The sequence below is a fragment of the Moschus berezovskii genome, chromosome 26 (genome assembly GCF_049115385.1).
Source record: "Moschus berezovskii isolate FMDL1 chromosome 26, NW_MosBer_1.0, whole genome shotgun sequence".
Classification (NCBI taxonomy): Eukaryota; Metazoa; Chordata; class Mammalia; order Artiodactyla; family Moschidae; genus Moschus; species Moschus berezovskii.
Genome location: NC_142485.1, coordinates 43,519,516 through 43,543,289, shown reverse-complemented (window position 1 = coordinate 43,543,289; position 23,774 = coordinate 43,519,516). Strand labels below are relative to the sequence as shown.

General features: G+C 55.6%; 1 protein-coding gene across 1 annotated transcript in view; it reads left to right on the top strand.

Moving 5' to 3' along the window:
* The first annotated feature begins 2,587 nt into the window (after window positions 1-2,587).
* Window positions 2,588-23,774, top strand: part of MYOM2 (myomesin 2) — a 61,546-nt gene continuing 40,359 nt past the window's right edge. Inside the window, exons 1-10 of the mRNA XM_055416326.2 lie at window positions 2,588-2,685; window positions 8,057-8,177; window positions 9,124-9,342; window positions 12,167-12,329; window positions 12,424-12,581; window positions 13,817-13,909; window positions 19,533-19,621; window positions 19,708-19,758; window positions 20,458-20,622; window positions 22,798-22,959. Coding sequence (XP_055272301.2) covers window positions 8,068-8,177; window positions 9,124-9,342; window positions 12,167-12,329; window positions 12,424-12,581; window positions 13,817-13,909; window positions 19,533-19,621; window positions 19,708-19,758; window positions 20,458-20,622; window positions 22,798-22,959 — 1,210 coding nt within the window. The 5' untranslated portion in view covers window positions 2,588-2,685; window positions 8,057-8,067. The remainder of the gene's footprint in view (window positions 2,686-8,056; window positions 8,178-9,123; window positions 9,343-12,166; window positions 12,330-12,423; window positions 12,582-13,816; window positions 13,910-19,532; window positions 19,622-19,707; window positions 19,759-20,457; window positions 20,623-22,797; window positions 22,960-23,774) is intronic.

The window sequence follows — 23,774 nt, the reverse complement described above, 5'->3', positions numbered from 1 at the left end:
TTCTGTGCTGTCAATCCCATCAGTACTTTTGTTGCTGTTTTTCAGCGATTTAGTTGCGTCCGACTCTTTGCGACCCCATGGACCGCAGCACACCAGGCTTCCCTGTCCTCACCATCTCCCGGAGTTGCTCAAATTCATGTCCACTGAGTCGGTGATGCCATCCAACCTCTGTCACCCTTTTCTCCTCCTGCCCTCAACCTTTCCCAGCATCAGGTTCTTTTTCAAAGAGTCAGCTCTTCGCATCAGGTGGCCAAAGGATTGAAGCTTCAGCTTCAGCTTCAGTCCTTCCAATGAATATTCAGGACTGATCTCCTTTAGGATGAACTGGTTTGATCTCTTTGCTCTCCAAGCGACTCTCAAGAGTCTTCTCCAGCACCACAGTTTGAAAGCATCAGTTCTTTGGCACTCAGCCTTCTTTATGGTCCAACTCTCACATTTATACATGACTACTGGAAAAAGCATAGCTTTGACTAGAGGGACCTTTGTTGGCAATATGATGTCTCTGCTTTTTAATATGCTGTCTAGGTTTTTCGTAACTTTTCTTACAAGGAAGGAGCAAGCGTCTTTTACTTTCATGGCTTTAGTCACCATCTGCGGTGATTTTGGAGCCCTAAAGAATAACGTCTGCAGTGTTCCCATTGTTTCCTCATCTATTTCCCATGAAGTGATGGGACCAGATGCCATGATCTTAGTTTTCTGAATGTTGAGTTTTAAGCCATTGTTTTCATTCCTGGTGGTAATTAGGTTTATGCATACATTACTGGAAGCAATGTCGATGGAGTCATTGCTTTTGGTTCTATTAATTAGTTTTTCATCAAATTTGGGATGTTTTGGCCATGATTTCTTCAGAAACCAGCAGTTTTGCTGTCAGAGGAAGTAAATTTGTGGCTTGTGCCTTTATAAGCACAACGTGATGAGCAAAGTAGAAAATGGAATGGAGAAGCCATCAGCTTTGCTGGCCTGAGGGAGCAGACCCAGCGAGGGTGAGCAGTGGCCCCCTTGCACTGGACCAGCAGGGGGTTACTGGGTGTGGTATTTGTGGAGCTTTTCTGGGACACGCCTGTGTCAGTGGAGCAGCGGCCTCATGGGATGTCCTCCCGAGGACACTGTCCAGGGGGCAAAGTCCAGGAGGCAGAGCCGGAGGGGAAAGCCTGCAGCCCCCATGCAGGCTGGCCAGCAACGAGAAGGGAACGGGGTGCACGGGGGGTGTGATGGGCACGGATCCCTGTCCCCCGTCGTGTGGCCCGTCAGGCGGCGTCCGCAGGGCGTGCGCCCAGTCTCCAGGTTCAGGACGGGCCAAGCGGGGGTCAGCTCTGGTGAGCTGCGGTAAGAATGTCAGGATCACGTTCTTCAGTGAGAAGCGAGGCCTTCAGCAGCAGAGGGGTGACCCGCCGGGGGGAAGAGCTGGGTTCTGGGCTCGGGACCGGCTCTCCAGGGCCCCTGCTGGCAGTGTCTGCTGGTGGGGACCCTCTGCCGAGGTGACGGCTGACACGTGTGCCCGGTGCCTGCTCTCGCCAAAGCCCGGAGCCTGCTTTTGATGGGCCTTCATCCTCAACAATGTAAGACAGTTACGAATGTCTGGCCAGCTGGACACCTGTTCTCTAAACTGTGTTGAAACATTTCTTTTGCTGCTTTCTGAGACAGAATATATGGAAATTAACAAAATACCTAAGAATATTATGTTACTTTTTTCAAACATTCAAACAGCTTTCTCTGAACTGAGCATCAGTGTTGGCCCTGTGCTATAACTTGAGAAATCCTTACCACTCAACAGATAGGGACTTGGCCCCCCGGCCCAGCAGCCTGGGGGCTGGCGCTGCAGCTCAGGGGCCTCAGAGATGGGGGTCCCCGGCTGGGTGGGGCCTTGAAGACGGGGTCCCCCGCTGCCCCTCCTCTCGGCGACAGGCGCCAGGTGGCAGCCAGGGCTCGATCGTGCCAGTCGTGTGTTATTTATATTTGGACTCGGGCCGCAAGAAACGACGGGCATCCTGCAGTCATCTGGGCGGGTGAGATGCCACGCACGCCTGTGGTAATAACTATAAATAAGACGTAACTTGCCGACTAGGCATGGGTCTTCTTTTAGGTGGAAATTCTGGGTAAATTTCACCTGGGGTGAAACTCCCAGCTGGAGTCGTCTCTGAAAAAACTTAAAAACCCAGCCAGAACCTCCCCTATCCCCCACCAAGGCCATCTTCCTGCACCCACGGCTCAGAGCCCTCTCGGGGCAGTGTTTGCTGCAGTCCACTTTCTGTGAGAGAGCTGTCTAGGGGTGTCTGTTCATGAACCAGGGAGACTTTAGCTCAACAGTGCTGAAAATAGGTCTGTGGACCCTGTGCAGAGGGAAGCTGGCGGGGGGAGGGCGGGCGGCAGGGGGTCGGGCCCACGCTCCTTTTCTGGGTCAGTTGCCTTAGTTTCCTGGGTGTGAAAGGTGCACCTGGTGAGTGCAGGCGGGTGCTCTCTGCGTTTCCATTTTTCCGACTTGAATTGGACTTCTTCCCTCCTGAGATCAGGCTAATGATTTACAACACAGGTAGCCCTATGGGGCAAGGCGTCCGGGGGTCTATAAATAGCATCTCCTCGGCCATAAATGGACCGCGGCCGGGCATCGGGAGGCAGCCGTGTTTAGCTGCCCCAGCAGATCCTGCGGCCCTGTGAACCCTCTCCGCTCGGCCAGCTTCTCCTGCGGTGAGTCTCCTCTCCTTCGCTCGTGGGAGGCTGGGCAGGGAGGACTGAAGCGTGGGTAGGAACTGACTGCGCACTCAGACCCCCAGTGGGTGTCGGGGGAAGAAGTGTGAACCAGAGCAGTCCACTCGGCGCAGACAAACGTCGGCCAAGAGCTGGAGTCGAACTTTATTGAGTTTCTGTGCCAGGATTTGGAAACTTCTGTGCTGTTAGGCGCCTCTGAGCCCGTCCCCCTCGCACCTTAGCCTGGGTTTTGCAGCATCTCCAGGTTCCCCAGTCGGCTGATGGATGTCTGCAGTTTTCTGGAGCCTCAGAAATGAAAGCCTCTGGCAGGAGAGGGCAGGTTTGAAGCAGTGTGAAATAAAGCTGGATATTTTCTTAAGAGAAAAAGAGAGCCCAGGGCCATTGCGCTCTGATCTGGACTGCAGTGTCTCGGGGAGGGGACAGCTCTGTGCTTCTCGTCACTGTTTCCAAGAGCTCCCGTCACAGCAGCAGGCTGCTCCCCGTGCTCTTCTGTGTGTTATGAGTCTGCACGATTCCTCCTCGGTTCCCCTAAGAGAGCCGGAGTGCTGGTCATGCTCTTGAAACGCTGCCCCAGAGGAAGGCAGTGGGGTTGGAAGCCTGCACCCAGGAGGTCTGGGGTGGGGGGGAGCAGTGAGGCAGGAAGGTGGGGGCTCAGTTGTTGGAATCCCATGGGAGGACATAGGCTCGAGCCCTGGTCCTGGCCAGGGAGGATCCTGCATGCCGCACGGTGCCACCAAAGAAACCCAGAAATGCTGAGCTCCCCCCACCTCCTGATCTAAGGTTCTGCCCTGATGAATATAGCGGTAACACAGGCTTCCAAGAGCACTCAGGGCAAAGTTCATTTAGAGTTCTGTCCTAGACTGAGGCCTGGTCATAGGTGCAGGGCATCTGCGTGAAGCTCACGCTGAACTAGGGAACTTGGCCCACGTGTTCTTATGGAGACAAGGAAACCAGTGGGTAAAGTTTGTGGGATGAAATCTCTGGATAATCTCCTTTGTTTCTAGTTCTCTCCATTTGTGAAAACTGCGGCAGGCCTCTGGGCTTCAGGAGAGGGCAGTGCTCCTGTCCAGGAAGCAGTGCCTTATCCTGTTTCTCCAGCTAATTTGATCCTGCTTAAGTGCCGGGGTGGCATGGACCAGCTCCCGGGGAGCCAGGGACTTCAGCAGCAAGGAGGGAACTGCTAAGACATTCAGTCCCGGGGCTCAGAGGCTATTTGGGGAACACTTGAAACACTGGCTGCCAGACATTAGGCGTCAGGCCGCGTCGGGGTGTGAGGATTTGAAGGGCTACTCTGTGATCTGTTGTTACGCTGACTTCTGGGCTGAGTAGTTTGGAAAGCCTCAGGGAAAGCAGTCATGTCTTGGGAACCGGGGTGGGGGGCGGCTCCGCAGGGTGTGTGTTGGGGGGTGGCTCTGTGGGGCGGCTCCGCGGGGCCAGGGGGGTGCGGCTCCACGGGGTGTGTGTGGGGGCGGCTTTTTTACTACTGGACATGTTTCCACGGATTAAAGCCCTTCTGGGGGGCACGGGTGATGACTCCAGTCCGTCCGTGAGGGATGGGACCAGGGCTTAGCCTGTCACGGAGGCACGTCCCTGCACCCGAGGACAGGCTCGCGTTTCATTTCGGGGTCACGATCCCCAAGCGTGTGAGGAGCACCCGTGGGTGGAGAGCGGCGGCTCCGGGTCAGAAGGACGCTCGGCTCTGCTGCCGGGAGCCAGGGAGCAGGTGGCTTATTTTCATCACCTGAGATGGTTTCCTCGCAGGAAAGGTGGAGACTCAAACCGGGACAGGAGGAGACCATGCAGCTTGAGCTGTGTAAATTCACTCACAGTTGAAAACAGCGGAACCTGTGTGCTTTGACCATGGTTGACTGGTTGACTGTGCGCCTTCGGTGTGGAGGACGGTCAGTGGTCAGAGTGGGGTGCTGTCTCTGGTGGTCACAGAGCCGGGCCCCGCTGGTGTGCCCAACGTCCCCTGCTCCCTCCTCCAGCCCCTCTGTTCTCCGTGAAGGACGCTGCTCCAGGGTTAGAGCTGGGATCTGGCCCCAATGCCTCCTCCCCCGGGACTCTCTCCCCTAGGCTGTGCTGGGGCGGCTTAGGGGTCAGGGGGGGATTGTTTTCCTAAAGAGGAGAAGGTGGAGGGAGGTCCGTGCAGACAGTCCATCATCCCTTCCTCTTGGGGGTCCCCAGAGGGCAGCTGGCTGTGTCCCCGTGGTCCCCTGAGATCCCAGGGCTGCAGCTCTGGAGCAGGCGCTGGGCCTGCAGGGCTCATTTCCATGGGCATCATCCCCCGTCTACAGGCCCTGGGCGGGTGGAGACGGGCATAGTTGGGCAGGTTCTAGAACCCAAGGTCCACCGAGCGGTGCCCACGTGGGGCCTGGTGTGGGCTCTGGCTGTGTGGCAGTCCCGCCAGCTCGGGTCGCATGCATAAAGGTAGGAGTTTGCTACCAGCCTGGAGCAGGCATCCCCAAGGCCTCTCCATCCTTGAGACGCAACAGGCTTGGCCGGCACAGGCAGGTGTGCCCGCTGTGGGCAGGGTGGATGCGGGGAAGCCTCCTGGATCTCTGGGTGGGATGTCTACTCAGTGAGTGGAGAAGCGCGGAGGCTGGTGGCTGGGTACCGCCAGGCCCCCGGTGTCCTGGGGGATGCATCTCCAGCAAGTCCACCGTCAGAGCAGGAGAAGGGCAAGCACTCCACTCCAGTCCTGTGTCCCCATCACCGCAGAGGGCTCACCCACAGCAGGAGAGGGCGGGCTCGCCAGCCACCAGTCAGCCCAGCACAGGCCAAGCGTCCCCTGCACATAGAGCCCACGGGGCGCTGGCTCTGAACAGGACCGGGGTCCTGCCAAGGTGGGTTGCCTCTTTAGGCTGCTAGCTGCCACACTCTGAACATGTCCTGACAGCTTATTCTCCCCTGTCACCTTGGCCATTTTTGGACTCTTCCCTCTGCCAAGAAAGGTGACAGATTTGACGGGTGGCTCAGCAGAGACATGTACATATCATGATGGGACAGGACACCAGTGCAACAGCAGCTGCAGGGCGTCCTGGGCTTCTCTGCTGTAGGACTCTTCCCCACGAGTGCACGGTCGATGGGAGGAGGTGTCTTGGAGATGACACTGGCTCTGAGCGGTGACCCCTGGCCCCCAACACGTGGACTCAGCGACCTGTTTCCAGAGATGGAATGTGTGCCTTATTAGAGGGGAAGCTTTCCTTGGAGATTCGCTCTGAGTCACTCCCTGGAAAATCCCAGGGATGCAGTTTAGGGACTGCAGATATTAAAATGATACACGCGTGCTTTCAGATACCCCGTCCTGCGTACAGAATTAAGCTCGACAGCAGACACTAGTGTGCCAGGCGCAGACGGCCACTGGTGTCGGTGTGTGTTCCTCCCTATGGAGCGTGGGTGTTCAGCCGGAGGTCCGGGTTAGAGACAGGACAAGAGCGCCAAGGCCACGCAGAGCGCTGGAGGGACGAGTCCCTCCCAGGGCTGCAGGTGTCCGAACCTGCGCACTTGACCTCAGCATCACAGCGCCTCTTTCAGAGCTGGGTGGGATGAAGCGGCTGCATCCGCATCGGCTCCCTCAGGAGTTTCCGTTGTGTGTTTACAGTTAAAGGTACACCACCTGCCACACGCCGGGCCCCAGGGATCCGTGGTGGTTGGTTGACTAGCTGGTCTTTAGGAGGGAATTTGGAAATGAGTTAGTGTAGAAAAGTATAAAAGGCCCAAGAAGAGCAGTCTGGTGGCATCTGGACCGGGTCTTCTGTGTGCTTTTGTATGCTTCTGTGTGCACACAGGTTGTTTCTGTTTGCTTTTGGGAAATCACCCCCTCTCTGGCCACGGGGGTGCCTGCCCATCCTCCCCCAGGGGCAGGAGCTTGGCTAACCCCCAAGGACCTTTCCGAGCTCTGCAGTTCCGCGATTCTGGGAGATCACAGTCTGAAGGGACCTGATTGTGAGTCACAGAAGAGGAACAAACCCTGTGTTTGGAAGGCTTCCCAGCCTCCGTTCAGGAGTGTGGGTGGTGGTGCAGAGTTGGGGGCCCGCTGCAGGCAGGACCCCGCGCTTGCCCCTCAGCTTTCACCCTGTCCCGTGGGCTGTGCTCTGGGCCAGATCACTCCCATTTGAACACAGATGATGAGAGTGGACTGGGGTTCGGGGGGTCCTTGAGCTCCTCTGGAGGTCAGCAACCACAGGGCCTGGGAGATGCTGTCTGCGCCCCTCAGAGAGGCAGGCAGCTGGGAAGCCGGTGGGCTACCGGCTTGGCGGGCATGTGCAGCACACACCGCTCACACGCCCTGCCCCAGACCCCCACATCCCCACCGCAGGGGGGCCCTGTCTCTGGGATGTAATGCTTGATAATCTGAGGAGCTGATCATAGGAATAAAGTGCATGCACTTGAATCACGCCATCCCTGCCCCCTCCAGTCTGTGGGAAAACTGTCCCCCTCAGAACTGGTCCCTGGTGTCAAAAAGGTTGGGGACCGCTGCTCTAGCAGACTTCTTGCTTGGGGAGAATTTAGCCGAAACACAATCACTTTCCTGCTCCCCACAGGCTTTGAGCTGGGCTCTGTCCCCAGGCCTGCTCCCCCCATGAAGTGAGCTGACAGGTTGCCCGTGAGTGGGCTGGGCTGTTGGAGGGGTGGGCGTGGGGGTGTCCTGGAGACACGATCCTTTCTCAAGACCCCTTCAATCAGGAGTGGCTTCAGCCCCTGCACAGATGCTGAACGCTCCACATGTGGCCATGGTCTTTGCAGAGTGAAAGCTCTCTTGTTGGGACCCTGTGACCCTGTGTCCTGCCTCACCTTGCTCCAGGGACGCCCTCACCCGCCCTGCGGCCACTGTCACCTCCCCACCCAGAGAGGCTCCTCTCAAATGGCGCCTTCTTGGGGGCCGCTGGCTGCCGCGCTCCGGGGCCATGCGCCGCCCCCCCCCCCCGCAGCCACCCCACTTCATGGAGGGTTCCGTGCTTTTGTCTGCTTTGTCTCCTCCACACTCGGGTTCTAACTGTGTGCTTCTGTGACCTGCGCTTCAATTATTTTTATCCTTATCACTCACACTGCTTTCCACATTGCCTGAACGAACTAGGTTGTCTGTAGACGCTGGGTGAGTTTATTAATTAAGCGGAAAGTGCAGCTCAGTCTTCTGATTTTTTTGGACTCAAACAAGAAACGCAGTCAGGTGCCGGGGGACCTAATAGGTGTCCAACACTATTTCCTCTTATAAAATCTTCCTTTTATTCCCTCTTTTCTTTTAGGAAGGGTTTAGTTAGTTGGAGTTGATTTTTGTGTAGGAATTGCAGCAGCCTGGTCAGTGGAAACGCAGGGCCTCAGCTCTGCCTGTTGCTCTTTCCTGCAGGAGTCTCCAAGATGTCGCTCGTCGCTGTGCCCTTCTACCAAAAGAGACACAAGCACTTTGACCAGTCGTACCGCAATATCCAAACAAGGTACCTTCTGGATGAATACGCAGCGAAAAAGAAGTAAGTTGAAAGTCACTGATGAGGTGGCTGATCTCAAGTATGAGCTGTGTCTGACCAGAGATGAACTGGTTTGGTGGTTCAGGGAGGGCCGTGATCCCCGAGTCCAGAGAAGAGAGGGAGCGTGACTGACCCAGTTGCACAGAAAGCTTTGGGGCTACTGCATGACGTCCTGGCAGGTCCCAGTAAGTCCTCTTAGATTGGCTCAGAGCCCCGGATTTAGCTCATGAGACAGGGATCTTCCTTCACACGCCTTCCAGAACTAGATTCTAAAAGCTCACCCAGAAGTAAGGACCATGAGAAGGAAATCCATGGAAGGGAATGCCGGTGGGACTGAGGTGTGTAGGGGCAAAGTGACGATTGGATGGAAGCTGGTCTCAAGAGAGAATTCTGCGATGTTAATGACAAAGGTAGCAGAAGGTAGATTCCTCTCTGTCTGATGGGCTGGTGTCAAGCTGCAGCTTCACCAGTGAGCTCCTGCGGCGATACTTTAGGAGGTGGACACTGAGCACCGGCTCTGGCCTCAGCTCCGTGGCCCCTATATTTAGAGCTGCCCAGAGACCTTGTGGTCGGCTGCCATCCCAGGAACAAACAGAGCCAAACATTCGCTGCCCCTCCCCGCAGCCTTGGGGAGCTTCAAATCTCTTAAGATAGACATCACTGTGGCCTCAGGCCAGAAGGGCCTGGCGGGCACCTGCTGGCCCCAGAGGGCAGGGCGGGGGTGGCAGGGAGCTGAGTCTGGGGAAAGGGGGCGCCCCTGGGGGTGGGCATGGGCAGACAGGGTGGAGATCACACATGGGGATGTGTGTATGTGCACACAAGCGGGTAGGTGTGTACACACACGCGTGCCCGCAGGTGTGGATGCCTGTACATTCTTAGGAGAGGCTGGGGGTAGGCAAAGAGTGATGCTGTTTGTAACTACGTGTTTGCGCTTCTCCCCCGCACCAAGGCGCGCTTCTGCCCAGTCGTCTTTGCAGAGATCGGTCACTCGGAAGTCGTCCTCGCAGAGGGAGTCCAGCCGGGCGGCGTTGGGAGAGACCATGCTGGGGGAGACGACCCTGGGGGAGACGACCCTGGGGGAGACCACCCTGGGGAGGACCACCTGCCGGCTGTGTGCCAAGAGGGTGAGCAGTGCGCTGGAAGAGGAGGCGCAGGAGAGGAAGCGCAGGTAACCCCCAATCCCCCACCACCACACTCGGCTCCGGGGACTGGGGACTGGAGGCTGTGTGTCAGAGAGCAGGGGCAGAGCTGGAGGGGCCTGGGAGACACGGGATGGGGGGTTCCTGCTGCAGCAAAAGCCAGGAGTGGCTGCTTTCGGCCCGTCTTGCTCTGCACCCCCGTCATCTCCACTGGTCCCTGCAGGAAAGCGACCCAGGTGGCTTTTCTGCACCCTCGGGCATAGGGGAGCGCTGTGGTCCAGGGGACCCACGTCTGCTTCCCCGCGACAGAGCTGGGCTGGCCTCAGGCCTCTGTCCCCTCCCCGCTAAACGCACTGCCCCACCCAGGGAGCATGACTGCCATACTTGGAAACATTGAGACCTAAAGGTGTGAATTGGAGTTTTCAAATTTCCATCAACAACCGCTTGGGCTACTAACGACCAGCTGTGAGGCCTGCGCTCAAGCAGGGGACCTGCCAGAGAGGGGCCAGAATGCCAGCCGGCTGTCCATGTGGACACGGAGCTGCAGGGACCCTCGCGCTTCACATTTCTACTGGCTCAGCTCATGGGGCAGAAGCCGCCGGAATGGGGCGGGCGGGTGACAGGGAATGCCGGGCTTAAAATTATCCCAGATCATAAGAAGCCGGTGGTCAGCTGACTTGAATCTTCTAAGAACAGAGTGCTTACGCATCTCGAGAATGCTTTGTATCTGCTCTATTTTTCCTCCTCACCTTCTACTTATTTCTGGAAATTTCTCTCTATATCTCTAAAACACTCAAAACCAGAAGGAAAAATGGGATTTAGGTCAACATGTTTCAGTCTGAAAGTTGCACGATGACTAAGGAGTCTGTTTAATGAAAATATTGTCTATCTGAAAAGATTAGCCTTTATTTTTGAAAATTTGAATTATCTTTAAATGCCACATGGGAATGTTGTCCTGTAAATGAATTTTATTGTCAAGTGAAGATTTATTTTGTCAAAGAATCAATTGAAAATGTATGCATTAAGAAATTGGGTTTTTGTGTGTTGGATTATTGCAGAAAGAGTTCTCCTCTAAAGTTTTGGCACAGCAAGTGATAGGACCAGGGCCGGATCACTTTATCTTTATTTGAACCGTCAGTTATATTGATAACTCGGTGTGATCTTGTCCCCTAAGCTCCCATTGCTCAGTTTTCTGAGGCGAAATGGATGAGGAAAGTAAACGTGTATTGATCTGAACAGTTAGGGAGTCAGATACTGTGACTTGTGTGGTTTCAGCAAAAAATGCGTTTTGTGACAGTTCTGGCTGTTGGAAGTTTTCCTCAAACATTTGAAGCTGCTCTCTTGCAGTAGCAAATCTGACTCAAGAATGAATTTTGTTTCTCGGAGACTGATTATAATCTTACTGTGTCCCTGGAGCTCAGGGTGAAAGTCGGTCCGTCTGAGCAGGTGCAGTGCAGGCGGGGCGTGGCTGTGCCGGCCCTCCACGGAGCCCAGCACCCAGGCTTTGGGCGCTGCTCTCAGGACCTTCACAGGGTTGTACTCTCACAGCCTGTGTGCACATCTCCCGTGTGAAAGATCCTACAAGGCCTTTCCTCCCTTCAAAGTGAGCCTGAGCACAACTGGAGGTTTTGGTGAGCTGAGCCAGAATTCATGGAGATTTCGTAGCAGTTCCCTAGCCACAGAGGGGAGCGGGTGTAAGGGGGTTTGAGGAGTGAGACGAATTCCAGTCCTGGTGATGGTTTACTACTCTTGCTGGCCTCAAGGGTTACTGAAAGCACATATTTATTCCTTACAGATAAGAGTTTAATCTACAGGACAAATCAGTCTTTGGTGAAAGACGAAACTGTGACTCCATCAGTGTGAGTTAAGCTGTGAGATCTTCATGTGAGATACAAGCCAGTGAGGCACCAGTGGGCTCTGAAGGGTCTGGGCGTGTCCAGCCGATTAGCAGTGTCCCTTTGAGGCCTGTCTGTCTGTCCCGGGCAAAGTGGGCCTCCCAGTCTCACGCAGCTGTCCAAGGGGTGTGTCGTTAGGGCAGAAGCTCGGCCGTTGACATTACTTGGCACAAGAGGGTGGGGTCCTGGTCTCCTGGACAGGGACCAGCAGGGACACTTTGTCAGTGTCCTGAGTCAGGGTGTTTGGGGCGAGGGGCAATTCCAGTTCAATTAAAACCACTAGGGGCTGGTGGTGCCATCAACAAGCCCCATACTCACGGAGGTTGTACACAGGTCAAGGTGGGACTTCCGATCCTTTGGTCTTGTCAGGACAGTCTGCGGCACGCGCAGAGATGCGTCACGGCTGTGACTGTCACTTCGTGGGATCCCTGCAGACAAGAAGGCTCCATTTCTGGGAGCCCACTTAGCAGGCCCCCGCTGTCTCCAGCACAGACCCGCAGAGCCACTTGCGTGCACGAGTCTCCCGGGAGTGAAGGGGAGCCCGGCAGCCAGGATCAGGGTGCCTGGAGCCGACCGGAGCCTGGACGCCCGCTGGGCCGGGGTGTCGGGGTCGTCTGTGGGCCCACGGGAAGCGGCCCTCGGTGGGAGGAGTGGGCCCCTCACTTCTGGGCCCCTACAGACCAAGAAGCTGCCGACTGTCTGCTCTGGAATACAGACTGTTTCAGTCTGAATTCGCTAGTTCAGAAGGCTTTACCTGGGTCTGAAATTCACTCAGACATGGCAGCCTCGGGGGGAGAGGAGTGGGTTTTGTGTGACGCTGGGCTCGCGGAACAAGCGAGCAGGAAGGGAACGAGCGGAGGGGAGCTCGCGGAACAAGCTCTCCCCGGTTAGGAGAGCCTGGGGAGGCAGGGTCGGGCCCCGCCCACAGTCAGCGCGCCCCCTTCTCCGCGGCTCGCAGGTACCAGTCGATGGTGGCTGCCTACGGGGAGGCCAAGAGGGAGCGCTACCTGAGCGAGCTGGCGCAGCTGGAGGAGGACGTGCACGTGGCCCGCACCCACGCCCGGGACCAGCTGGACAGGCTGGCCCTGCAGCACGCGGGCAGACACGGCCTGCGCCACGCGGTAGGCGCGTGCACTGGGGGTGTCCGGGGGCGGTGGGGTGCTCCGGGGCCCGGGGCGCACCCCCAGCGCCCTGACCGTGCGGCGCCCCGGACAGGTGGACGACAGGCTGGCCTGGGAGCGGCACTCGTTCGAGGAGCGAATAAGCCGGGCGCCCGAGATCCTGGTGCGCCTGCGCTCGCACACCGTCTGGGAGCGGATGTCAGTCAAGCTGTGCTTCACGGTGCAGGGGTTCCCCACCCCCGTGGTGCAGTGGTGAGTGGGCGCCCTTTGGGGCGGCCCGGCTGCTTCCCTCTGAAGGCTCTGCAGCCTTCTGCTCTCCTGCGTGGATGGAGAAGGTCCGTGTGCAGGGAGCGCGGCACCCGCTCCAGGGACCAGCACACACAAAACCCACCGGGAAAGGCAGCTGTAAGCGCACCCGGAGGGCCTGGGCAGGTGGTTTCTTTTAAGTGCAACTGAGCCAACTGATTGTCCAGAGGACTGTTATGTAAAACCCGGGAATTCCCTGGAGGTCCCCTGGACTCTGAGCTCTCGCTGCGGATGTCGGGGCCCCATCCCTAGTCAATGAACTAAGACGCTGCAAGCAGCACAATGCAGCCGGGAAAACACAATAAAGTGAAATAAAACCAGGTTCCCTGAAATGACCAGCGCTGACACCCTCGGTTCTGCTTTTACTCGTGTGAGTGGAGACGCTAAACTCCAGGGCCCTGGAACCACACGGCAGGGTTTCTGGAGCCTTGAGATGCTGACAGGTGAAGTCTCTAAGCCCATCGATACTTGGTTTTGATGTTCATTGCTAAGCTGACATCTGTCCATTTCCTTCCCACTTGCTCATGCTGGGTCCCTGGGGTCTGTCTGGCCACAGAAGACGTTTTGCTCATGTCCAGGATTGGGTCTCTTGGCAGCAGAGGAGACAAGTGTCACCTGGCTCCTCTGGCTGCTTGACAGGTGGGCTAGGGAGACTAGGAGCTGCCCGCCCTTGGTCTCGGGGAGCGGTGGTCCTGCTGTCCTGGGGGACCACTGGTCCAGCCTCCTCCCAGTGAGACCAGAGTGGCTGGGTCTCTCCACATGAGTCCCGGTGACCCTCTGGCTTCCAGAGGCTGTACCAGGGCCTGACCAACCTTGGCTACATTTTTTCTTGGAATGACGTATCTTGAGTTTCTAGCAAGTTCCAGGGGACCTTGGCCCATGCTCTGTTGCAAGTTGAGCATTGCCCAGGTCATCTGAGTCTTGTAAGAGCCGCCCCCTCTTAAACAGATGAGGGGGTGTTGGACCTTTCCTGAAGCTGCTCCCCCTGCCCATCCACCTGAGATGTGAGCGGTGACTCAGGCAGAAGCAGGGCGATGATTTGTGTGTGTGTGCGTGTGTGTGTGTGCGCGCATGTGTGTGTGAGTGTGGGGCCAGGCGGGGGCAGGGATGGAAAACGAGCAAGGTCGGGACACGTGCCAAACCTCCACCTGCCTTCACACTCAGATGCTTCCCTTGTTCAGGTATAAAGACGGCAGCTTGATCTGCCAGGCCGGGGAGCCGGGCAAGTACAGAATTGACAGCAAGTACGGCGTGCACACACTGGAGATCAACAGGTAAGCACCCGGAAGCCTGCCCAGGTGGTCAGGCCCCACACGCTGGAGCAGAGGCCAGCTCACTCCACGTTCCGCACGGCGCTCCTGGAGCTTCTGAGTTAACTGCTGGTGGGAGACACAAGCATCCCTCCATCGCCCTGGTGGCAGCTGAGGGGTGTGGACTCCAGAGTTCTGCCCAGACTTCTGCTTCGGACACAAAGGGAGTAGGTGGTTTAGATGGTTTATCGAAGGACGATGGCAGCCAGTCCAGGTGTGAGGCCATGGGGAAAGCTGAGATGTCCTCACGCCCACCCACCAGCCGGGCTGAATCTTCTCCCAGGTTTGGGCCACAATCCCTAAGCTCCACTCTTCAAGGAAATGTGACTTTTTTTTTTTTCTCATAACAAATTGGAAACATGTAATAAATACAGGTGGGCTTCCCAGGCGGTGCTGGTGGTAAAGAATCCACCTGCCAATGCAGGAGACCTAACAGACTCAGGTTCGATCCCTGGGTCGGGAAGATCCCCTTCAGGAGCACACAGCAGCCCGCCCTAGTGTTCTTGCTGGAGAATCCGTGGGCAGAGGAGCCTGGTGGGCTATGGTCCGTGGGGTTGCAAAGTCAGACATGACTGAAGTGACTAAGCATGAACACACACACAGTAAATACAGATAAGTAAAAGATAATGAAGTTCACCCCTGTTTCCAGCGTCTGGGGTCAGTATTCTGGCACCCTCACAGCACTGCTGTTTCTCTTATACAACACTCACCCTCCATGTGCACTTCAATGTTTTTTTTTAAACAAAAAGTGAGATTCTGCTGTTCATTTTCTCTCTGCTTTTCTGAATACACAGCTTTCATTTTTTATAAAAAGATCATAACTTTATCCAGGTTAATGAGGACAGAGGCTAACAGGCTACAGTGAAGATTAAAGTCTGTATTGCGTCATGACTTTGTTTCTCTGAAGTAAAGCTAAGGCTGCTTAGAACAGCTGGAGGCCCCACTGGCACTGTTGCCTGAGAACCTACTGTGTGCCACACACTGTCCGGGGGCTTGGGATACAGCAACCAGAAGCTGGCTTCCTGACTGGGAGGTCTAGCACTTGGAGGTGAGCCGTGCACGTCAGGAAAGGAGAATCAGGCCACAGTGCTGGGCACCCAGATCCAGACACGCAGCCGGGCCCTTCGGCGGGTGTGAGCTGAAGGGGCAGGTCTTTGGGGAGAAGCCGTCTAAGGGCCAGGCCTGCAGGTGACAGAAGAGGGATGGGGGCTCCCAGGAGGGGCACTGCCCCAGGGCTGCAGCGGTCAGCAGGCATTGCAAGGCAGGAGAGCAGAGACGACTGCCCCCACCCTGAAGCCATCCTGTTGGGACTGTGGCTGTTGTCAGGCAAAAGGGGGAGGGCAGGTCTGACGGGTCCCCGACAGTCACCGCTGTGAGTGGCAGCAGGGCGGGTGGGCAGTTTGGCCGGAACATAGGGAGGGTAGCAGCGTGTGGGCAGGTGGATGGGGGTGAGGACAGGTTTCGAGAGTGGAGCAGGAGGGTTTGTGATGGAGTGGTCAGGCAGTCCCATGTCTGCTGGGATATGGATGGCTGAGGGACGGTAGGGGCCGGGCATCCACGCTACGAGTCCCAGAGTTTCTGGAAGTGTCCACACACAGTGAGCCATGCAGTTTATGAACAGGGAGAAGGGCCAGCCGCAATTTAGAAAGGTCCTTTAATTTGAGGTGACTTTTCTCACCTGGAGTGCCCTGGGACTGCTCGGGGTGAGCTTGAGGGAGCAACTGCTTCATTTCAAAGCTGAATTTTAGTCATTATTATGAAAAGAGAAACAAATTCCCTTTCTCAAGTATGTGTGTGTTAATTACTCAGTTGTGTCCGACTCTGTGCGGCCCTGTGGACTGTAGCCCACCAGGCTTCTCTGTCCATGTGATTCTCCAGCAAGAACACTGGAGGGGGTGGCCTGTCCCTCCTCCAGGGGATCTTCCTGACCCAGGGGTGACACCTGGGTCTCCTGCATTTCAGGCAGATTCTTTATCATCTGAGCCCCTAGGGGAGCTCTTCTCAAGTATGAAAAGGTCCTACTCACCCTCGTGCAGCAACTTTTCATGGTCTATCAGGAATTAGAGAAGCTATGAACCAGGGGAGCTAGATCAGTGAGGCCCCAGTATACCCGGGGATCCTCAGATAGACTTGGTGTTGGCGTCAGCTTGCAAGTAGCCAAGGAACTGGGGACAAGGACATTCCGGAGACTAACATTTCTCTCAGTATTCTTACCTGTGTGGGGACATTCTTAGCAGCTGAAATGAGCATATTCTCCAGAAGAAGGGCCGGGAGGTCCCACACACGACAGCTGCGCTCAGCTGTTCATTCCAAACTGCTGAGCTGCCATCATCTGATCCGCTCCGGTAGGTGTGGGAGAATGTGCCCGCCACTCGCCGCCCCGCCGCCCCGCCGGGAGCCAGTCCCGCCTTCTTTTACCCAGTGACATTTGCTCCTATGAATATTTTTTGGTTGCTGCTGCCAGATTCTTGAAGTGCCGAAAAAGAAACTTTGTCCCCTTTGGTACTGTTCGAATTGAAGCTGTAATCGACACGGTTTTACATGCTCATAAGACTTTCTCTTGGGACTCACAGGGTGAGTTCTGTTTCTTCAAAGAATTTTCATGCTGCCTCCGTGTTTTGGTCAAGGCGCTCAGAACATCCCGTATTGTGTTTCAGTCTGCCCCAACGCTCCCCATTCCTTGTAGGGTGACTCCAGGGCTGGCCTCTTCTCGCGCTTTATTTTTAGACTTTGATATTCAAATTCTACTTTGAGTGAAAATTTAAATCCCACGTCAACACTGCTTAATGTTTGAGGACATGGGCCCTGATGACCCAGAAGAAATTCACATCCTGCTTAAGCGTTCGTCTGCCCCTCTTTTAAAATAGACAAGACTTCCCTGGTGGTCTAATGGCTGAGACCCCATGCTCCCAATGCTGTGAGCCTGGGTTCGATCCCTGGTCAGGAAAATAAATCCCAGGTGCCGCAACTAGGAGTTCGAATGCCACAATCAAAGACCCCACATGCTGCAGCTGAGAACTGGCCCAGCCAAGTGAATGAGTAAATATTCAAGTAAAACAAAATGGACCACCTTGGACTTCCTGGTGATCCAGTGGTTAAGACTCTGCGCTTCCACTGCAATGGGCACGGCTTTGATCCCTGGCTGTGGAAGTTCCACATGTCACTCCGAGTAACCCCCCTAAAAAATAATTAAAATAGATAAGGTTTCTTGCCTGGGGTGGCTTTGGGAACACTTCAGATCTAGGCTTTGGGATGCAAAAGTGCCCCACGGTTGTTTTGAAACAACCGAAACAGAAGGAACCCACCTCTGTGTGCCCTGGGACGTCGTCCAGACAGAAAGGAAGCTTCTCTTTGTGTGCTGCTTCTGACAGTCTTGAATTAAGACTCTGGGCTTCCTCTGGTGTGGCCTCAGGAAGGAGAGAGAGATTGGAGGCCCCTGACTGTGGTCAGGGTTGTGGATCTCCAGGTGACCTGTGAACGAAATTTCAAGTGGGGTGCGGTCCCCTCTGAACACTCCATACTGCACGCCTTGGCCCTGCTGTCTGCCCCTCTGCCCGGTGCTGCCATGTACGAGGCTTCCTGCGGCCCACCCCTGCACTGGAGCCAGCAAATATATGTGGGTACCCCCCATGCCCATGTGCTTATTTATCATCTGTATACGTTCCACTGTTTCATAGGAGGTGAAACGTTTACAGAGACATGTCTAAGAAGAAAGAGATGAAAGTAACCAGAGTCCCGCCCTGCCCTGTGTGCTCCCTCAGCGGGCGTGCTGGCCCGGGCCCACTACACTGAGTCAGCGGGTCTGGGCACTCATAGGGGGCATGGGCTTCTGTCCACATCACACGGCCCATGGAGCCTCTGTACTGGCTAAGTGTGTGTGAGCGGGCATACACGCCGTCCGCGTACCAGGACCCTGGGTCCCAGGCACCCTTTCCCCGGCCCGGTCCCTCCTGCTAAGCACCAAGTGTTGGCGGGTTACTTGACCTGCGTCGGCGCTAATGCATTAGGGAGCTCTGCTCCAGGTCCTAATCCTGTGAATCAACTGAGGAAGAGCTCAGACTCCGGCAGGAGACGCTGTTGTTGGTGGGCTTGGCACCTGGGGCTGGACTGGAACCTCGTGGGGGTGGGCCAGGGTTCCTCCGAATGTTCTGAAATACACTTTCTGTCGGTAAATAATCTGTCTGCAGTGCAGGAGACCCTGGTTCGATCCCTGGGTTGGGAAGATCCCTTGGAGGGGGAAATGGCAGCCCACTCCAGTATCCGTGCTTGGTAAATCTCATGGACAGAGGAGCTTGGGGTCTCAAAGAGTCGGGCACAACTGGGCGACTAACACTTACTTACTGTTGGAGACACTGTGTACTTTTTGGTCAAAGCAACTGTTTACAGCCCCAGGTGGAATAGAACATACAATAAAATTAAAAGACTTCTGAAGAACCGGTTTGTCTCTGGGTCACCGGATGCTTGAAGCATCTAAACGTGACACTGAGTAAACGTTGTCTGTGTTTTTGTCACTGTGCGTGTGATGTACATGCTTGGAGAGGCGGCAGAAGGCAGAAGGCTGCAGATTTCAGGGTTTTGTGTGTGTTTACCTGGCTTCTTGGAGACTCTGCTCTCTCTTCGTATTAATAGGGTAACGGGACTCTCTTGCCTGGCACTTGATACTTTTATACAAAATAGCTGATGAAAAATGACCAGCAGAATGTGTATATGCTAAGTCGCTTCAGTCGTGTCCAACTCTTTGTGACCCCGTGGACTATAGCCACCAGGTTCCTCCGTCCATGGGGTTCTTTAGGCAAGAATAGTGGAGTGGGTTGCCATGCCCTCCTTTAGGGGATCTTCCCGACCCAGAGATCGAATCTGTGTCTCTGGTGTCTCCTGAACTGGCAGGTGGCTTCTTTACCACTGGCGTCACCCGGGAATCCCAACCGGCAGAGAGTCTGCATTTGGTTTAAGTCCTCGCCTCCTCTCGACTCTGACGTTTCTGTGGGAAGCTGGTGGGAAGACACTGCAGATCCAGAAAATAAGCTTCAACTTGTGTGAGATGGCCATGGGGCAAGGAGCCCCTCCCCGATAAACGGTCTGTGGTGCCCGTATCACTGTCCTTCCTGGGGCTGAGCACACGTCCCTGTGATTCTCCGGACCCCAAGGCCTCGGGCAGGTCCAGTCCAGGCACCCTGGTTACACCTGCCAGTGGGTGCTTTGGGGTCTGCACAGGGGCCCCCTGGTGGGGAGGGAGTGGGGGTGATTCTCCCAGAGGCTAAGGCCATTGGAGCTACCCCATGACAAGACAAAACCACGGACGCAGCAGGTAGGAAAACAGAACCAGAGGGAACACAGGCTCCTCCTCAAGGGTGAAACTCGGGGTTTTAGGAAGGGCCAGTACATATTTTTCCCTGCAAAGCCAAGGCATAGTGTGTGTAATTAATACCTCATTCCGAGGACAAGCTGGCATTGTTCTTAAACAAATTGCTCATGGATGAGGGATCCAGGTCACCCAAGCCGCTTTCGAGGAAGGCTGTGCTTACGTCTGGGGCAGAGCAGGGCAGTCTCAGGGCACTGTCAGGACCGCGTCCGGCTTTTCCCCCAGGGCCGACTTTGACGACACCGCGACCTACTCGGCAGTGGCCACAAACGTGCATGGACAGGTGTCCACCAACGCGGCAGTGGTGGTGAGAAGTGAGTGTGCCCTTGGGGTGAGTTGGGGCTGCTCCTGCCTTCTCTCCCCTTTCTCCACCCGCCATGACCACCCGGCTGTCTTGCAGGGTTCCGGGGTGACGAGGAGCCGTTCCATTCCGTGGGGCTCCCGATTGGATGTAAGTTATTTTCCTGTTTGTGCAGAAAAATGTGTCCAGATATTTTCTAAGCATCAGATGTTTTCTAAAACCGTGTTCCAAAAGGCCCTTTCTCCCGGCTGGTGTCCATGTGCTGACAGTTGCCGCAGGGACTCGGGGCTCAGGGTGCTTTGACCTGATGGGAGCCACACATGTTGGGGCTGGTGCAGGGTTTAGACCCCTTATTCTTGCACGGTGCTCAGAGCACACACACCCTGTACACTCTGATTCTCCCTCCTTCTTTGGCACCAATGGCCTGGTGTGACTCCACGCTAGTTTTCTGGTTCTTCAGAAGTGGCTGAGTCCACACAGGCATCGTAATGAACATCACACATGGGCTTGAATGTCAGACTCTTCCTTCCCCCAGTGCTGGAGGCTGGTGGTCCCAGGTCAAGATGCCCACCGAGTGGGTGTGGGATGCTGCATCCTCTCTGAGAGGAGACAAAGGGCTCTGATCTCGTCCTCTTCTTATGAGGGCACGGATCCCGCCCAGGGCCCCATCCTCATGAACTCATCACCTACAGACCCCCAATATCATCACACAGGAGCTCCCCCACATGAGACCTGGGGGACACAGACGTTCCATCCACGGCTGTTTGTTAGAGGCAGAGGGCACAGGGGTGGTGGGGGACCCGCTCTGCCTGCTGGCCTGGCCATGACCGTGTCTGCTGCTCTGTGCAGTGCCCCTGTCGTCCGTGATCCCGTACACGCACTTTGACATCCAGTTCATCGAGAAATTCGGAGTCACCTTCCGGCGGGAGGGCGAGACCCTGACACTCAAGTGCACGCTGCTGGTGACGCCGGACCTGAAGCGCGTGCAGCCCAGGGCCGAGTGGTACCGAGACGGTGAGTGGCCGTGGGCTCCTCCTGGGCCTCGCGGGCAGATGTGCGCTCCGAAACTGGCGCTGATGTGGCGCTGTCTCCGTCTCCATGACAGCTATGGGGGGCAGAGCGGGCGAGCCTGGGCAGAGCCTGGGCCTGCTGTGACCTTGACCTTCCCCGGAACACGGTTCATGGGCCCGGAAGAGATGAGGCATCAGGGCTGATCTTGTGTGATTAGGGGAGAGAACGAGGCGTCAGTTTCCATATGTCTTTCCTCGGCTACAGCAGTCGTGAACAGCCACTGCCGCTGACTGTGTGTCCGCCTCTTCTGAGGCTGGTGACTCAGTTGACTTCATCAGGGCTTTGGGAGGGGCTGTGCTCAACCCCTCGTGGGTGGGCAGCTGAGGCAAGGAACCGCTGACCTCCCCTCCCTGCCTCTGGGAGCTGGCAGGATGGGGACTGGGACCCGGGCAGTGTGGCCACGGTCTCCACGGCCCCAGGACCCTGCCCCGTGCTGCCACCAGCACGGCTGCCCTGTGCAGCTGTGTGTGTATGTGAGTTTGCATATATGTATGTGCAAACTTGTGTGTGTGTGTATGTGTGTGATTATGTTTGAGCTCCTGTGTATGTGTGTATGTGCAAGCTCACACCTGTGTGTATGTTTGTGACTATGTGTGAGCTCTTATGTATGTGAGTGAGCTCCCGTGTGTGTATGTGTGTGTGTGAGTGAGCTCCTGTGTGCCTGTGTGTGTGAGCAGAGTGTGTGACTGTGTGAGAGCTCCTGTGTGCATCTGTGTGTGTGTGAGCTCCTCTGTGTGTGTGTGTGTGTGAGCAGACTGCAGGAGGAACCTTCCTCATCTCTGGCGGCTGCTCGTTTCCTATGGATTCGGTCACAGACCTCCTGCTTTTGTCTGTCTAGGACCTAACATGATGCGAAATACCACAAAGGATCCGATGTCATTTCTGTCCATAAGGTAGTTTATAACCTAGTTGGGAAAATACACAAGATGGTAAATCGAGGTGTCTGTGAAATATAAGGAGTATCCCAGAAAAGCCTGTGAGAATTTGCCAAATGCTTGGTACTCGCCCCTGGTGCTTCAGACGTAGCCAGGAAACCAGGCTCGTGGTGATGACGAAAAGCTTGATGGAAACAAAGCTGCTGACAGACGAGGCGGCTCTGGGCGGGGGTGGGGGGCAGAGGAGCTGCCGCTGACCTTGCGGCCGCTGCAAGGGTGCTTTAGGTTTGAGGGCGTTGACAGCGGTGATCTTGGTTGGAAAAGGACAGTGTCTTATCTTCACGGTACAGGATGGTGAGGGTTGGGGAGAGAGATGCTTTGTGGTGGCAGAAGAGATTAATCTACGCTTTGTAGTTCTGAGTTAGGATTTAAAGTGAAAGTGAAGTTGTTCAGTTGTGTCCGACTTTTTGCGACCCCGTGGACTGTAGCCTACCAGGCTCCTCCATCCATGGGATTCTCCAGGCAAGTATACTGGAGTGGGTTGCCATTTCCTTTTCCAGGGGATCTTCCTGACTCAGGGATTGAACCCAGGTCTCCCGCATTGAGGGTGGATGCTCTAACCTCTGAGCCACCAGGGAAGCTAGGATTTAAGGCCTCATGTAAACCCTAAGGTTCTAATTTACCCTTTCTGGAAAGAAGTGGCAGGGACGTGAGGAGTCTCCTGATATTTCCAGAGGGTGTTGGCCTGGATACTAGAAGGTATTCCTGTGCCTAGGCGTAAGTGCCAGGATCCCCAGACCGCGTGGTGTCACAGTCTTGGCTGATTAGGGCGGAGCAGGCAGGCCCTCTCTGCACTTTCTGGTTGTGGACGTTTACCGAGTCAGCAGGTGAACAATAATAGATAATTTCTCATTATTTTATCCTGAGTCTCCTTGATGCCCAGTGTTGATTACTTTTTATCATTTACATTACTTCTCCTGAAATTTGCCTTTTCAGTTCTGTTCCCTTTAGGCTGTGGTTTGTTGGTATTATTACTGTCTAAGGAACACTGTGGGGCCTCGTGGTACCTTTCCAAGGCTCAGCAGGGCCGTCTGGGAGCGTCCCACTGTCCACACGCCGCGTGCTGCTGTCTACTCTGCCCTGGGCCGGCCCCGCACCCTGCTCGCCCCGCCGTGCGTGCTTTCCTCCGCACACGCCTGGGCCCTGCGTGTCCCTGAGGCCCGTCTCCTTGCCCGTCTTGCAGATGTGCTGCTGAAGGAGTCTAAGTGGACCAAGATGTTCTTTGGGGAAGGCCAGGCCTCGCTGTCCTTCAGCCACCTCAACAAGGATGATGAGGGGCTCTACACCCTGAGGATCGTGTCCAGGGGAGGGATCACCGACCACAGCGCCTTCCTGTTTGTCCGAGGTGCGCGGGCTCCCGGGGGTGGGGAGCAGCATGATACTCGGTGAGAGTGGGGCTGGGGCGGAGGCCGGGCTCGCTGCCTGGGCACCGATGAGCTGCTGGAATCCAGGGGATGAGTCCTGGGGTGAGCACCTGTGGTTCAGGGGCCACGCCGGGCTGGGGTCTGGTGGGGAGGCCGGTTCCGGGCACCTCCCTCCCTCCCCTCTGCCACCCCTAAGGCTCGTGACAGCTGAGGATGGTCGCAGGGGGAACCAGCCTCAGCACAGGGCAGCCGCATCCTGGAGCGTTCACACAGGACACACTCGTGTTGCCTTGTTTGGTCCTCACAGCAGCTCGTGGGAGGGCCTCAGCCTCCCAGGTGTGGAAGGCGGGACGGAGCTCAGCACACCGCAGGCACAGCGGGCGAGGCTGTGTGTAAAAGAGCAGAGACCTTTAGACACAAGTGTGACCTGTGCGTTTGTATATCATATACACCCGCCTATCCTTATAGGCTTAAAGGTGTACATGTGTGCATGAAGTATAGGTCATATATATTTACATAGTTTATATCCATTTTACATGTAAAATGGATGAAGGGATGTATAAAATGGATAAAATTATATACATATAATGTACATATATATGTATACATACATACAGGTGTCTATATATGTATTAACCTATATATGCACACATATATTCACACACTGTATGTAATCTAAACTTCATAACAGTTTTGTAAGGAATATTCTTCCGTTTTGTGTGGGGAGGCCTGGGCCCTTCTCCAGGGAGGGGCCCTGGGTGTCTGAGCTGGGGAGGGTCCCCTGTGCTGTGTTGGG